Source organism: Grampus griseus (assembly GCF_964374135.1).
Source record: "Grampus griseus genome assembly, chromosome: 12".
NCBI lineage: Eukaryota > Metazoa > Chordata > Mammalia > Artiodactyla > Delphinidae > Grampus > Grampus griseus.
Window position 1 is genome coordinate 57,594,329 of NC_139006.1, and position 17,369 is coordinate 57,611,697.

Here is a 17,369-nt window from a genome sequence, read left to right on the forward strand (position 1 = left end):
TCTGCTATTGAAACTAATTTTATCAAAATAAACAATTACCTATACCAAATCCAGTGGCCACTTTTGCTTCCTAGAAGCTTTGACACAGTTGACCATGTCTTTGTTCCTAAAAACATTTCTTTTATTTGGTGTAACCTACTCCTCTATTTTCTTTTTGCCTTACTGGTCACTCCTGCTTCTTTGCTGGTACCTTCCCTCTTCTTCCTGACCTCTATATATTAAACTATCTACAAGTTCCATATCAGTATAAAGAGTTCTGGATCTTTTTCCCCTAAACTCTCTCCTTAAGCATTTACATCTAGACTTGTGACTTTAAATAGGATCCAAATGCTGATGATTCCAAACTATTACCACCAGCCCTATTATCTCCTCTGAAATATGTCTAACTGCCTATTTGACATCTCTACTAAGAATGTAGTAGGGATCTCAAACTCAATGTGTCTAAAATGGAACTCTTGATTCCCTGCCCCAAATCCTGTTCTTCTTTCATTCATTTTTTTTTTTTTTAATTTTGATAAATAACCATAGTTTCCCATGTAGGCTAAATCCTTGGTGACATTCAGGTTCTCTGTTCTCCCCTTTATTGAAGGCATCTTGAAGCAAGTGATATCCAGTCCATCTCCAAAATATAGCCTGATAATGTCCATATTATTTATTTTCCACCTGGACATCTGTAAAATAGTCTCCCTTCCTCCATTCTTATTCCCCACAAGATAGCCAGTGTGGGCTTTTACAAAATGCATATCTGAGTATGTCACTCTACTCTTTAAACTCATTTATTTCAGTACAGTTAGAATAACATCATACCTCCCTAAGATGACTTTTCTCCCCACCCCATCAGTCTTTGACCCATTTTGCTGTTTTTTCTTTATTTTTAAAAATCTTTTGTCAGTCAAGTACTCATGAAATTATCTTCTTTGTCAGTTTATTGTGTGAGTCCCCACCCTCCTCCAGAATGTAAGCTTCATGAGTATGTAGAGACCTTGTTTGTTCAGTTCACCACTATACCCATAGTGCCTAGAACAGTGTTTAGAGTGAGTACTCAATAAGTATGTGTTGGTTGAATGAATAAAATTATTATGTGGGTAGAAATGGAATAAGCTGTGACATGGTTTTTATCAGTTCCCACAAGGAAATCAGTAACTTTTAAAACTATAAGTTCAAGCTGTTTAGCTATTATCATACTTTTTTTAAAAGAGTATAATTGAGTTAGGGCCTAATTTGATTAGAAGATTATATCAAGGTAGAATTTTTTCATTATAGTGCCTGATTTTCATGGGTAATATAAAATTCAAAAATGATGAAATAGGTAATTTGAGGTTCATATGGATAGTCATTTTTGTCTACAAGTTCTATTTTCATTACAGTTCAAGTATTAGTTTTTATGTACTTTTTTATATTATGGATAAGTAGATGGCTGGAATAAAGGTTCTGCATAACCTAAAGTCCTGACTTCCATCCACTCGAGAAGACAGTGCAAGGCACTTGTGTTGACACTTCTACCAAGACCAGCTAGAAACCTTCATTGCCTAAAACCAAAGCTTTCTTCACTTACATCCATCCCCAAAGTCAAACCTGGACCTCCTTTTATCACTACAGTGCTGCAGGGCCGCTCAGGGCATAACTGTCCAAGGGGAGAGTGTTCTGGAGCAGGAGGTGGATTGCACCCAGTGTACACTTAATGATACCTTTCCCCACATGGCTGCACTCCTGGAAATGAGATTTGGAATAGTAACATTCTTTATTCTTGTTTGGAGGAGGATGAAAAGTTTGATGATTGATGAGGATAAACCTTTAGTTCCTACAGGGGCCAGCATACTCCAAAGGTGAAGTTATTTAGATATCTTGCACATATTTAGTGTAGAAGAGTACAAGCTATTTTCTCCTCTGTTTAGGGTTGCTTATATCCAGGCCAGTCATTATATTTTCGAAGATGGTGGGATTAGTGTCCCTAGAGGATATTTATGAATGATTAGTGAACTCACACTATTTCCCTTTGACTCATTTACCCATGACATACTGAGGTAGTCTTAAGGTAGCAGATTCTTGTCAGCATTGAGCAAAGACAGATCTTCATTGCTTAGTAATGCTAATTAATGGTATAAAGCAGATTCCCCTTAGATCCCTTCTAAAAAGAATATACTTACTAAAGAATGAAAAACTGTCATTATTAGATGGTTACTCCAAAAGTGTGTTCCCTAGTGGGGGACCTAGAAATGGCATTATATCAAGACCTTAGAATAAGATATGTTTTCAAGGCTTGCTTTTCATTGAGACAGCTGGTGAATAAGCTCACATTCTATTTTCCATAGGAGTAATAGTAATCATTATAAAGCACTACTTCTAGGAGTGCTCTTAATATGAGAAAGAATGGCAAAATTCTAACACATTGCTGTTTATTTTTCTTTCCCACTCTCCTTTAGGTATTCTAATCTTATTTTGAACTTGTTTTCCTTGATGGTGGATGCAAACATTCCAGATATTGCTCTTGAACCAGATAAGACTGTGAAAAAGGTAATTTTTATACATCCTCAGATATCATAGTCTACTTTTCATATGTAAAAAATAACAGGGTTTTAACAACCCATTTCCCCTTGTCCTGACCCCTAGACTCTTAAGTAACATGAATTAAGAAAGAGACCTGTGTATATTTTTGTTTCACATTCCAGAATATGACAGCCTCTCAAGTCCTCTGCAACAAGTTTTATCCCCTTGCCTGTTTGTACCCACAGTCACATGAATAGGTCACTACACCAGGAGAGGGAGCTTACTATCACAGCCCTTCCTCTTTGTCCTGAAAGTTTAGCTTCTCTTTAATATTCCTATTGGGATACCTGATTCCTGGTACTCCCAGACTAAGCCTGCTAAGGATCAGAAACAAAATATTGTAATAGTATGGAGAAGCAGAAGCAAACAGCCATTCTTTATCCTTCCCATTCATACCCTTGCTTACAGGGGTTTCTTACTGTGTCAGGAGAATAGAGACCTGCCTTAACTTAACCTGCAAAGAGAAGAATGAAGGAAAGCCATCACGTAGATGAGCAGTTATTCAGAACAATCGTACCCTGAGTTGCAGCAGGAGATGAGAGGAAGGGTAACAGATTTGAAGATTTTTATTCAAATTAATTTCTTACTCTCTGATTCATTGAGAGGGATGTATGTAGTGTACTTTATTTATCCAAAGGTAACATAAAATGATCTTAAATATCAGTGTGGTTATTAATACTGAACTTCAAAGTTAGTGTAGTTTTTTAACTTACAGAGGTATAAAATTACTAAAATTAAAACAGTCTCATAGATGGAATTGCCCTGGTGGTTAAATTAATAATTGGCACCAAAATCCCTAAGTTCTGATGTAATTGACTCTGAGCATTATTAGAAAGGTACCTCTGTGGTTTAAACATTGTCTTGGTCCATTTGGGCTGCTATATATAACAAAATACAAGAGACTGCATGGCTTGTAAACAACAGAAATTTATTTCTCATGCTTCTGGAGGCTAGAAGTTCTAGATCAGGGTGCCAGAATGGTCAAGTTAAGGCCCTTTTTGGGTCGTAAACTTGTTGTATCTTCATAGAGTGGAAGGCACTAGGAAGCTCTGTGGGATCTCTTTTATAAGAGCACTAATCCCATTCATGAGGGTTCCACCCTCATGACCTAAACACCTCCCAAAGGGTCCACCTCCTAATACTATCACATTGGGCATTAGTGTTTCAACATAGATTTGGGGGATACAAAAATATTTACATCATTGCAAACATGAATGAAGCTAATCTCTTTTACCTAATTTTATGAGTCATTAGCAAGCAATGAGAGGGATTTTAATGTAAATATTTTATTGCTTAACGATTTAAGGAAATTATGTTCTTATTAAGATTTCATTTATTATTATCCAGGAAGCACTGTTTCAGCACCCCCCACCCCCAAACTAGGCAATGGACTACTTATCACACTAGGTTTTGGCCTGGGTTATTTTTTGTCAATTTAAGCTCATCCATCAAGAAACATGGTTGATGAACGTTTTCTTAGCTAAAGTTGATGACTGCACCAGATTTCAAATGTTGTTGCCTTTTTTTTTTGCTTTGCTGTTTTCAGGATCTGTTTTTGCTGTTTATTTTTTATTTTTTTTTTTTTTTGCGCCTCTCCCGTTGCGGAGCACAGGCTCCGGATGCGCAGGCTCAGCGGCCATGGCTCACGGGCCCAGCCGCTCCGCGGCATGTGGGATCTTCCCGGACCGGGGCACGAACCCATGTCCCCTGCATTGGCAGGCGGACTCTCAACCACTGCGCCACCAGGGAAGCCCCCTTTGCTGTTTATTTTAAACCCATCTATCTCTGTCATATGTTCACTGTTGCCTGACTTCCCTTGTGTTCAGAAGTCATTTATGAAAGTTCTAACAGTATTTGTCAAATGGAGTCTTCCAGTTTCTTCTGCCAGTTGTTATATAGTTACTGTTCTTTTGTTTCAACTTTTGCTTCTCTTTTAGAGAATCATGATTTTATTGTTTAATTTGTTACCAGCTCTCTTTATGGCATCATCCTTTAACACATGAAGCAATTAATTTATGGGGAAGAAAAGCATGTACCTTAGTCATTTTTCTTTACACTGTTTACTCCCTAGCTGTTTATTCTAGTTTCAATTAAGTGAACCTTGAACAAAAAGTATTTTACCATATTTTTACCCAAAAGGGTATTCCATAAAGATTTATTTGCTTGCTACTGTTTTATCAAGAATGTGAAGTAACCAATTGCAACATAAACTTGACTTTAAAGTAATAATAATATTGGAAAGTGATGCTGCAATAGACTAAAATGTATGTTTCATATTGTTTGGCTTTTTTAAGAAGTAGAAATAGGTTTTAATACTTTGTGAAATAACACTTTCTGGCATTACTTTGAAGTCTTACTACCTAGAAAATTTTTGCATTGATCTCATGAATGAAAGCCAGCTAAAGAAACAGAGTAGCACATTTGAGGCTGAAGTCTTCAGAGAAGTACATATTATTCAAATTATTTAATCATAACAAAGTTCAACAATATTTTCCTTTTTTCTAACATATTTTAGTACATATATATCAATTTCTTTTTACTTCTTTTTAAACTGTCTACTCATTTTATGGTGCTTCATAGATAATTGCGTTTCTTACAGATTTTGAAGGTTGTAGCAACTCTGTGTTGAGCAAGTCTGTTGGTGCCATTTTTCCAACAACATTTGCTCACTTTGTGTCTCTGCATCACATTTTGGAAATTCTCACGATATTTTAAACAAAGGGTATCTTATCTACCTTTGAAAGACAGTGCAGAGGCTGAGATTTACAAGTGTGTATCCTTTTGCTTAAAGGCACTCTCCAGATTGTTTTGAGTGCAGCCTTACTAATGAGGTATGAAAGGAGAGGGTTTGGAGCTGGTAGGGATAGCCAAGAAGTCAGGGGAGAAATTCTGGAAAGGTGAAAGTCACAGAGGTGACTTAGGGGACAATAACAAGTAGCCTAACGTAAGTCAGTATATACGAAAACAGATCAACCATTTATATGTTGTTAACCTTCTTTGTTATAAAAGAGAATATCTTCATATTTGGCAAATAACATTTTCTTTATATGCTAAATACATATCTTCTGTTTGTAATTTAAGTACTTATGTAAGTATGCAAGTTTTGATAAATTGGGTTAAAGTTTTATTTTGATTCTCCTGCCTTACAATTTTTTGACGTTCTTAAAAAATAGTTCCAAAATTGTCAGACGTGACCTCTCTAAGTAGAAATCAAGGAATATAATGGATTAAACTCTAACTGGGACCCAGAAATGGGAGAGAGAGTTGATTGAAAGTATACTTTTAGGTCTCCCTCCACCAAATTGTCCTTCACTTATTATATTAACCTCTCTTTTACCTCCTCTATCCTGAGGCTGAGGGCTGTCGGATCAGCTGGTATACTTCCAGTGCAGTGAAGAGAAAAGAGCACTGAGCAGGGCCATGGGTTGTCATACTGTCTGCCCTTTCTTCTTCCTGGTTTTATTGTAGTTAAACTCTATACTTAAAAGGAAATACTAAATGTGGACCACTTTTTATCCACTTGGAAATCCCATTTTCTCCTAGCCTGCATTTTCAGAAATATATATGGGTTATTTATAAGAGGAGAAAGGAGTTAGTACAATGGTTAGTGCAGTAAATGGTTAGTGCAGTAGGATGCAATTGTCTGGAAGTGCAAGCCACTTATCATCAGTTAAAGGTCCCTGGATTGGCTGCATAAATTCTGTGTCTCAGTTTCTGCATCTTATAGATGGAGATATTATCTACCTCAGAGCCATCTGAGAGTTGAGTGAAATACTGCATGTAAAGTACTTTGCACAGTGTTTAGCACAAAGTAGTCATTCAGTAACATTGGCTTTTGTGTTTTAGGGAACTATTCTGATATATATCTCTACTAAGTTTTCTAGTACTTATTGCTATTGAGAATCAACTGTATGTTTTAATATGAAATAATGAAAAAGTCCTCTGTCTTTGGAAATTATAGGCCAGTTGAAGTAGTTCTTTGCAGAAGTACAGGGAACTCCTATAGGAAAGGGGACATTTTAGAAGATCTAGTTTAGTTCATTTTGCCAGCAATTGACATAGTTCCTGTTCTTGTGTAGGCAGAGAAGGTGAGGGAGAATAGTAATATAAGCTTACCTTGCTATATCCATTTCATAAAGTGAAGGAGATTGTTAATAATTATTATGTCACAATTTAAATCTTATAATTCTAGCTTTGAAATGCAAATACTAAAGCACACCTTTGAGTTAAAAGAACAATTTTTGTCTCTTTTTAAATTTGCAGGGTCTAACAGAATTATATTTTCTATTCACTTTGTTAATTTTTTTCTGCAGAAATATTTACAACCAACAAAGATAGGGTGATATAAAGAGCATATAGCAAAAAGTAAAGTTCCACATTCAAGAGAATAGTATTCAGAACTCCTTACAGGTTATGAATCATTTCTTTGGCATAGAATAGTTCATTGTAATAATATCTATATCTGTTTGTTCTTGTCTTTTCGAAATGTGTGTTTTTCTTTATTCAAAAGCTAATAAGACTGTGACCTTGTAGGTTCAGGATAAATTTCGTCTAGACCTGTCTGATGAAGAGGCAGTGCACTACATGCAGAGTCTGATTGATGAAAGTGTCCATGCTCTGTTTGCCGCAGTGGTAGAGCAGATTCACAAGTTCGCCCAGGTAAGTTCTCTGAGGGCAGTGTGTTCATCTCAGCTTCTCCGTGTACTACCCTAGAATCCTCACAGAACCATACCTTTCCCTGCCAATGACATCTTTTCTGTTTTTTTTTGTCAAGCCTTCTTGACATCTCACCAACCTTCCAATGTGAAAGTGTTCGATGCACTAGTAACATGCACTAAAACATCCCACTGAAATGTTCTTAGTAACTAAATTGTGGAGTGTCAGCATAGGTGTATCTGTCTTTTTTAGTCAGTGGTGACTATAAACCCTTCTTGAGAATAATCTTGGGTCTAGCAGAGGCCTTGACAAGTGAGACTTGGACACTCGTTGGATTTTGGTAAACTGTGAAGTGCTAGGAAAGGAGTTTAGAAGCTGAGAAAAGCGATGTGTAGCACATACAGATCTATTTGTAGACTTTTGGTTAGCAGACTCTTTCCTATAAATGTTTGAGGGAAGACTTTTTGATGATAAACCTCAGATTTGAAAACTGTTTTAGTTTTAAACTTCATAATGAGGTTGATGCTGGAAGTGATCAGCAAACAGAAAAATTAGGCCGCTTTCCTCTCCCACATCCTCTCACTCCTCTCCTTGTAAACTCCTTCCTGACTTTACACATTCAGTTAATAATAATTTTACAAATAACCCAAGCTCAAAGCTTGTCTGTTTTAACTTCTCCCTCACTCAGTATACAGAATGTTACCAAGTCTTGCGAGTTACTTTAAGCATTTTTTAAATCATCGTTTTCTGTCATTTCCCCATTATAGACATTTTAACCCAGTTGTTTTTCACTTTATGATACCTTGGGTAACTAAAATCCTTCATAACTGTTCTCTCTGTTTTAGTATTTTTTTTTTCTTGCAGCATTCTTATCTTTATTATGCTAAATATTTCAGTTAGATATATCTTCACAAAATACTGTTTTACACTGGGTTTTGTTTTGTTTTGTTTTAAATTTAAATGTGAAAAGTGTTTCCCTAGTGCCTAAAAGTGACATCCAATCTCTAGGAACTCAAGGCCTTCCAGACTGCTGTGTTCTAAACTTCTTTCTAAGCTATTTTCCTAATACTCTCTTTCTCTCAATATTTTTATCCTCTTCCATTTCTCTGGCTACTTTGCTGTTCTATTTCTTCAGCCCAGAATATCCATCTTCTTAATAATGAATCATCTGTAAACTCCTGCTTGCTAAAATCCAGTCTGTCCTTCCAAGATCTATTCTTAATGCCACTCTGATTCATCTTCCTCTGAATATTAATAGTACTTTGTACTTTTATTATAAGTTGAACTTATATTTTGTTTTCTATTACAGATATTTGGATACTTACCTTATAACTCCTAAAATGCAAACTTCTTAAAGGATGGGATGTATATCAGTGACCCAGAAACACAGTGCCTTTAAACACTTAAGAAATATCTAATGAGCATAAGGGAATTTTTTCCTGTAAATGTTAGCTGATACTCTTTCTCTCTCTGAACAAAACATGTTTCTTCTCTCTGAACACCAGTCTGAGTCATATTTTATTATAAGTGCCAACTCAAGGTTTGATTCACATGTCATTAATCATAGTCACTTCTCAAGAGAGTAAACTGTGACTCAGATAGTAAGTAAGTGGCTTGTCAGAGCCACCAAGCTAGCTAATGGCAGATCTGGATCAGCATATAGCACAGCAGAATATTTTAGAGCTGTAAGGGAAAAAGGCCCAGAGATGTATAATGACTTAGCCAACTTCATGTGTCTAACAAGGCACAGAATCAAGGCTTGAACCCAGATCTTTTGACCCCCCATATCCAACCAATGATAATCTAGATTACTTTGTAGTTTGCCGAACTCGAGTCTTCTTTATCAGAATCCCATATTCTTTTTTATTTTCTACTGAGGTATAGTTGATTTACAATGTTATATAAGTTTCAGGTGTACAACATAGTGATTAACAAGACTCCCATATTGTTTATCCCAAGAAGTTAACCTGAAAATATCCATGCTCTTAGATTTCTTTAAATATGTCATCTCTGCTCATACTTTTGTACAACTAAAACAATATCAACATAAGAGTAACATAAGAGGGCTTCCCTGGTGGCGCAGTGGTTGAGAGTCCGCCTGCCGATGCAGGGGACACGGGTTCGTGCCCTGGTCTGGGAAGATCCCACATGCCGCAGAGCAGCTGGGCCCGTGAGCCATGGCCGCTGAGCCTGCGCGTCCGCAACGGGAGAGGCCACAACAGTGAGGGGCCCGCGTACTGCAAAAAAAAAAAAAAAAAAAAAGAGTAACATAAGAATATTAAATTTAATTGGAACTTGCTTAGGCATTGAAGGGTACCAGAGATACTAAATGAGGTCTTAATTTCACATAAGTCTTTTCAAATTATAAAATTATAGATGCATACTTGTTTCTTAACTAATCTCTGAGGAAGTTTATTTTCCCTTTGAAATTCACATTCCTAAATATACATTTTCTAAATATTGATACTAATAAATCACATGCACACTCAAATTTTGATGATCAACATCTGTTTTTTGTCACTCATAGCATTTATTATAAGGATGCATTTTGCTAATTGAGTTACGCTAATTTTAGTGTATTCCTGTTAATCATTATGGATTATAGAACCCAGTTTTTAGAAAATGGAGGTAGACAGATACATGCTAACAAAAGTTCTTTCTACATAAAAGAAGTATTCTTTAAAATGACTAAAAAATTGCCAGATACAACTATTATGTTGAAATGCTGAAAAGGCTTATTTTATTCCATCACGCCAATTGCTAGTAAGGGTAGAGATTAAACATTGCAATATTTGTTGCCTAGCAACACCCACCTATTAGTGGTAGAAATTTTCCACTGAAAAACACTTTTATTTGGGTCATTGTCTTTGAAATTGCATCATCAGAACTCTTCTTCCCAGCAGAAAGGTGGAGGTCACTTAGTTTGGATCACTTCCTGCTCTAAAACTATGCCTTTCAATGGAAATCTCTCACATTGCAGCCCATTCCTTTCCAGTTTCTGCTTTTTCCTGTCTCTCTTCACTGATTGATGGTAGAAGTTTGGAGAAAGGGGATGTGATTTTCATTAATCTTAATACATATTAAATCTAATTAAATGAATCTTTATAGATTAGGGTTAGAAATATATATTTTTTTGCACACTAAATGTTAAAAAGTAAGAACAGATTGCATTCAGAAATTTTACCTAAGTCCCAGCTCAGGATACTAAGAACAAAGATCACTGTCATCCATCTGGCAAGGACCCTTCCTTAGCCCCTGGATGTTCAAGGAGGAGGACCACAGGTCCGAGTGGAGGGTCACATGAATGTGCAGTCCATCTGTGCACCTTTAACTTAAGAGAAGCCAGCTATACACACACACTCTTACACTTGAGGGGGTTAAAAAAAACAACAGTGAAAGGAGGAAAACAGTGTGTTCCTTATGCCTGATATTTCCCATGTGTCTAGTAAATGTGTCAGGGACTCCCTCCGAAGTGTTTCAGATCCGACGTTCCTGCCATAACGTAACTTCTTACAATGCTGAATGTCATTCCAATATTGAGGGTTCTCATTTTTTTTTGTACAACATGGCCTCAGTACAAGCCATCTGCCCCATCTGCTGTTCAAACAAAGAAATAGGTTTTTTGCATCAGTGCTGAGGGGAAAGCTTCCTATTTTGGACTCTTTGAGAAATGACTCCAGTATGTTGCCTTCTGAAGGGCTTTTCTTGAGTAATTTTGTTTATTTATATTCTGTTTTACCTTTAGGTACTGATCTTAGTTCTTAAACCCAGTGTAGGATGTTTCCACTGTAACTGTTCTACTCCCATCTACTTTAAGAAGGCATGGATGCAAAAGATGCCCTAAGGAGAAGAGACTAGAGCATCATTTCTGATTTTACATTATATGGATCTTATTTTACCATTAGGAATAAAGAAGAGCAATGTAAAATATTTCATTGATCAAAACTTAAAGTATTGATTTATGTGACCAAATAGAAATTCTTCAGTTCTAAAACAAAGTGATTTTTAATTTAGTAAATATTTTTCTAAAGAGTCAGATGATTCCCAGATACGTGGCTTAAATAAATAACACCAGTATATCATACAAAACTATTTTTTATCATTTTGTGTCCCAGATCTAGCCCTAATATATTTGAGTTATCCTGTAAGGAATAAGAAGAAGAACAACAACAAAAACACAATAGTAGCAATAATAGCAGCCTATTGAACACTTAAATGTGCCAGAAATTATGTAAACTTTTTTCTCTTCAGTACCTCCTTTAATCCTCATACCTGTAGAGTAAATGTATCACTAGGCTTGTTTACAGATGAGAAAGCTGAGGCTTAGATAGGTTAAATAACTTGCCCAAGGTCTCAAGGTGAACAGGTGAAAAAGTCCAGATTCAAACTCAAACCCTGGATTGTAGAAATAGACAGTAGTTTCTAAATAATGTTTTTCTCAATTTACATCTATGTCTTAATTTATTAGGTATGAATAGATTATGTGGTGAGTGGTGAGTTTTAAAAATAGACTTGTAAATTTTAAAAATGATCTTTTAATTTTCTCTCTTTAATCTTTCATCTGAGCATCAAAAGAAAAAAAATCCATGCAGACAGCCAATAGTGTATGACATAAAAAGGAGTTATTGGGAACAGTTAATCCCTGATAAATATGATAAATATGGGGTATCACTTATCTTGTACATTGGCCAAAACCCAGTCTTGAATTTTATCGACTCACATGTTCTCTCTTGTTGCACTGCAGTCAGTACTGCTGCATAACTATGTTAAAACCTATGATGTTATAAACTATAATATAGGCACTTGGTACATTACAAATGTTTCAAGGTTTTAAGATTAGTTATCGTAATAGCAGCACTCAGCAGAATGCTCCATAACTTTCAGCTAAAATTCCCTACAGTTTATTTTTCATCAGTACAAATTTAATTTTCTTATCTTTTCTAAGGAAAGTTTTCAGACACTTGAATGCACTCCATGGTAAGATTTGCCTGTTCGGTTCATTATCGGCTTTAGTAAGTTTATTTGTAATACTAACTATTGTTTTCCCTCCCCTCTGTTATATCGAACTTTTATGTAAGTTCTTTAAATGTGAAGGGAGTGGAATATTTTGGGCTGGCTCTACTACATAGTGTTACTAATTTTTTCCCCCATAGGTACAGACACTTTGAAATATTTATGAAATCTGTTAGAGACCATCTGTTTAGTAGCAGCATTTTTCTCTCATACAAACATACGTATACACAGGTGTGGATACATAGGTGTGGTTTTTCTTTGTTTCCAGGGTATTTAGACTTCCTAGCATGTCAGTGAGGAACTTTCGCAGTTTGCCTTTAATCTGCATTTTCAACTTTCATCATCTTCTACCAGCCTTCTAAAAGAACCTTCTTTGTAACCCTGATGAGCTACCCATGACACTTCCTATACCCAATATCCCTACTTCCCCAAGTAGTACACCTTTTTCTTTGCCTAGAATGAGTCCCCACCCATTTGTCTAACTTTCAGGTGTGTGCAGGGGAGGGGTTGCGGGTAGGGGTAAATAACTGTTTCTTCATATAAGCATTTTGTCTTAAAGTAACTTGGGGTCTCCCATAGAAGCTGAACTGTTCCTGGTACATAGTACCAAATAAATGTATGTGATTTTATGTAAGTGCCAAGGACCATTTGAGAAGTTTATTTTCTCTGATACTACCTTTAAGAAAATACTTAAATAGCTTCTTAAATTATAAATTACATTCCTTTTATTAGCATTAAAAATAAATCTTACCATATTCTTTCTAGAATTGCCACTTTAAATTATATAGATTAAAATCAGTCAGCATCTTTCACATTTATAAGCATATACACGCATGTGCACATACATACACAAACCCACTTGTCAGCACGGTTCTTTTTCCTTCCCGTTTTCTTTCAGAGTAATAATGAGGTGAAATTCATAGAAACAAAGTTTTGTGACCCATAAAAAGCATTCTTAATTCCTCCAAGATAAGCCAGCATATATTTGACTGAATCAGAGGTTACATGAGGTGTGGATGACTCACCCCAAAAAGGTGCCCAGAGTTGTTCTTACTGAGAGAGTGGGTGATTGTACATGTTAAAGACAACAACCTTTAACTGTTGTACATTACTTTGAGATAATTGTGAGGGTGCCTAGCACAAAATAGGTGTTAAAAATGTTGATATCTTTTATTTTAACTTGATATTTTAATATTGAACACTATTAATGTATTGGCCCCAAAACAACTCTTGACTGGGCCTTTCTTATTCTTTCAGGACTGCTTCCTTTGATTTTTTTTTTCCAGACCATTTCTGTACTCTGTATTGTGCATTGGCTGCACTCTGGAATAAATTATACATTTTCACAGTCTCTAAAAATGTCATACCAAGAACTAAGCTCACTACTCAAAATATTAATCATCTGTCACTGCAGAATTCAGTGGAATTTTTGCCTTCCTAGTGCTAGATTTGTCTGCCGTGTAATAATGAGATCATCTTGAGCTTACAGTTAGCAAACATTCCCTCTCCCAAATATTTGCTCATATAAACTGATTTTTAAGCCAAGTCTTAGGAATCCTGTACATTGTAGTTAATTTAAATCCTCTTCATGGCATGTAGTAAAGTAATAATTTCACCTTTTTTTTTTTAATAGACTTTTTTTAAAAAAAATTAAGGACTGGAATTACCTGAGGGTGTTTTGGTTTTTTTTTTTCTATTAAAGAATTATATGTCTCTTTCTAAGCAGTTTTTAGAACTATAAACTTGTTTCTCTTTCTTTGTGAACAGTGAAGCTAATTATTTTCTGTTTCTTTGTTTTTAATTTTTGTAGTACTGGAGAAAATGAAATTGGTTTGGCCCATCAAGATGCTTGTCTCTGTAAGGAAACTACTTTAGAAACAACATGTGTATAACGAAGACTTCAGGCTAACGAGCAAGGAAGAGAATATTAGTCTTCAAAATACCATATATCCTAAATGTTACAGGCATCCTAAATGCCTGAATTCTGTTTCCTTGGTTGTCCTTGCTTAAATATGGTCCTGAAGGGTTTGTTCTGATATATTGTATATATTTATTTTCAAATGTACACATTGTTAATAAGCTAAGAAGTAAAAATTTTGTTCCAGAACTACGTACATATTATGAGAGCTCTGAAGGAATTTCATGTTGACATAGTAAAACATTTTAGTCTTCAAGTTTGAAAGTCCATTTTTTTCTTCATCTTTTCACATCAGATGAGCAATTATATGAATCTGGACTGTCTTAGTTTTGGTTGGTTGTTTGTCTCTCCCTCCCTTGTTCCCCTTATCTCTTCTTCCTTCTCCTCTCCCCCTACATTTTTTATTTTTTAATTTTTTGTCCTAACCTATAACACTTAAAGTTTTACACTTTATGGCCTATTCATTTATACGTTGAGAATTGTATATATTTCAAATAAGATAGTCATTTTTTTTTACAAATACTGTATTTTGTTTCTTATTTTTTTTGTGGTTCACATTTCTCTTAGGTTTTAAGTACATAAAGCAGGTTATAAAAATGTGGCTATCTGAATAATTGGCCAAAAGGTAATATGGCAGCAGCTTTTCATATTGAGCCTAAAATATTTTTACATGTAAGCATAAATTGTCTTTCTGCAATAAATTTTTTTTTGTAATGAAAACTTAGTTTTCAAGAGCTTTTAAAAATAGCTCCCCTAGACCTGTTAATGTAATATATCCTTTCTGATTAAAGCAAAATAATTTTTGGTCTTTTAAGACTAGAAGTCCTACTAATCCATCTAGCTTTTTTGCATCATGGAACTTTAGGGAAAAGGAACAAACACAAACGAAAAGAGCAGCACAGTAATAATCTTTGCAAATTAATGTGTTGCAAGGTCATGTGATTTTGTTTTGGAAGATAAATAATATCTCATTCTTCTGGTGCTGAATAAATATTTAATATCAAATGACAGAAAAGATTAAGAAGGTTAAATTTAGGCAGAGTTTCAGAGAATGTCATTAATTATAATGTTTGTCACCAAATTCATATCTGTGAGTCTGCCTTGTTGGGGTGGGGTTCCCAGCTGGAAAGCAAGCATATAATTAAGAGATATCTTAGAAGCATATGGAATGTGACTTGTATAAAACATACATCAGATTAGAAAAATGGTAAAGATGAAAAGACCTTTGCAAATTATCGTAAGAGAATAATGACTAACCTAATTGGCAGGCTTCATCCTCTCTCTTGCTTTTTCTTTGCTTCACATATTTCCATCATTTTTTGTTGCCTAGAAGTTTATAACCGATCTGCATTCTTATTCTTTTAGTCCTATTTCTATTGGTACCAAAAAGTTCTCAAAATGGCGTTGCTGAAAGTGACCACTCCAACTTTCTGAACTCTTTTAATTCTTTATTTGTAGCTTTTTAATTGACACTTAGTGGGTAGTTTTGTTATAGTTACAGAGGTTGGCCCTTTTCTCTAAAGGGCCAAGATAGTAAGTATCTTCAGCTTTGGAAAGCATATGATCCTGGTCACAACAACTGAACTCTGCTTTATGAGTAAAACAGTCATAGACAACATGTAAACAAATGGCATGGCCAGATTTGACCCTCAGGCCATAATCTGCTGACCCCTGTTTGAATTAACTATAGGGCAAACTGGGTCATTTTAATTATCTTTATAAAATCCATAACATTTTGCATAGATAGTAACATGTATATTTATATTACATGCTCTATATTTTTTGGACTAGTATGAAATTGTATAATGGCAAACACTGACAACTAGTAAGGAGGGTTGATCATGAGTAACCTTGTAGTCCATGCAAACTTGGTAGGGATTATGAGGGAGATAGAGCTTTCTAGGAAGGAAGACATGTATTGACCGAAGATAGATAGCGGCTTTGGTTTTGCAAAGTATTTTGGCTCTGGGTGGTGAGCCTACATCAGAAAGAAAAATGATTCATCAGTTTCAATTTCTATTGCTCACAGCAACCTCTGTGCTCTTACTATTTTCCCCAAATGCCATTGTTTTTTATAACGTAGTCTGTATTTTCCTTTACTATCATTGCCATTCAGATTCTTTGGCAAGTTTTACAGTGTTTCAAGCACAATGCTTGCTTTGAGTTTGAAGAAAGTGTTTGTGAGGACACAGTGCTTTAATTAAAAATTATGAGTGTACTATAGTATTCAGAGTGGTATTTCTGAGTTAGGGAAAGAAAGTGTGGATAGCAGCCACTGTGAGTGGGGCTACCAGAAAAAAGTAAAGTGTGGTTCACATCCCTAAATAAGGGGTTGATACAACCTGATTTTTGTTATTCTCCATATACTAGGGTTGTATGTTATTCTCCATATACTAGGGTTGTATGTTCCCCAGCTCATTTGTTTTATGTTTTGGGTATATATTATAATAATAATAGTCAACATTATTTATAAGGGCTTACTATTACATATCAGGATTATGCTAATTGCTTCATATGCATTATATCACTATTCTGTATAGCAGTCCTGATGGAGAATTGTCTCCCCGTTTTCCAGAACTTTAAGGCAAGTGAATCATCTGCCCAACGTAAGGCTGCAAAGTGAGAGCAGAGTTAAGTGTTTTAAGTTGAGTTACTCAGATTCCAGTGATCACAGTCTTGACCATCAAAATCTCCTGGCCTTCATTTCTCACTGAGAGGTAATGGTACTGACCTCTAGTATGCGCATGTATGTGTACGTATGTGGTTCATTAGACTTGAATCCCCCCAGACAAAGCCTGTTCCTTATTTTTTTTTTTTTTTTTTGTCATGAACAGGATTACCAAAGGTATGGGCAGTAGTCAACAAATTAAACAAATTTCTAAGAAACTGAGTTGTGTCATCATGCCACATGTTCATACTTGCCTTGAAATAGGAAATAAGTCATTCAGTAAAAACATGCAGGCAAAATAAATCTTAAACATGTAACTGTTAACCTATAATCACAATGTACTTTATATTTTTGCACATAGATCTAACATTGCAATTAAAAAAAAAACAGATTGAGACTTAGGAGGATTGGGGTAGGCAGGTAAATTTCAAAAACAACATGAATTTTCTATAATTAATACAGAAAATACACTGGTTTTCCCAAATGAATAATTTGATATGTTAACACTTCACCATAAAGAATGCATGCCACCTGGATAGGATCCTGGCACAGGAAAAGGACATTAGC

General features: G+C 35.4%; 1 protein-coding gene across 3 annotated transcripts in view; it reads left to right on the forward strand.

The window, feature by feature from the left end:
• PIK3C3 (phosphatidylinositol 3-kinase catalytic subunit type 3) overlaps positions 1–14,782 on the forward strand; it is a 158,471-nt gene extending 143,689 nt beyond the window's left edge. For all 3 annotated transcript variants that reach the window (XM_082667222.1, XM_082667224.1, XM_082667223.1), the window contains 3 exons: positions 2,424–2,514; positions 7,081–7,206; positions 14,027–14,782. In XM_082667222.1, the coding sequence (XP_082523348.1) occupies positions 2,424–2,514; positions 7,081–7,206; positions 14,027–14,041 (232 nt within the window). In that variant the 3' untranslated portion in view covers positions 14,042–14,782. The remainder of the gene's footprint in view (positions 1–2,423; positions 2,515–7,080; positions 7,207–14,026) is intronic.
• Positions 14,783–17,369: the final 2,587 nt, after the last annotated feature.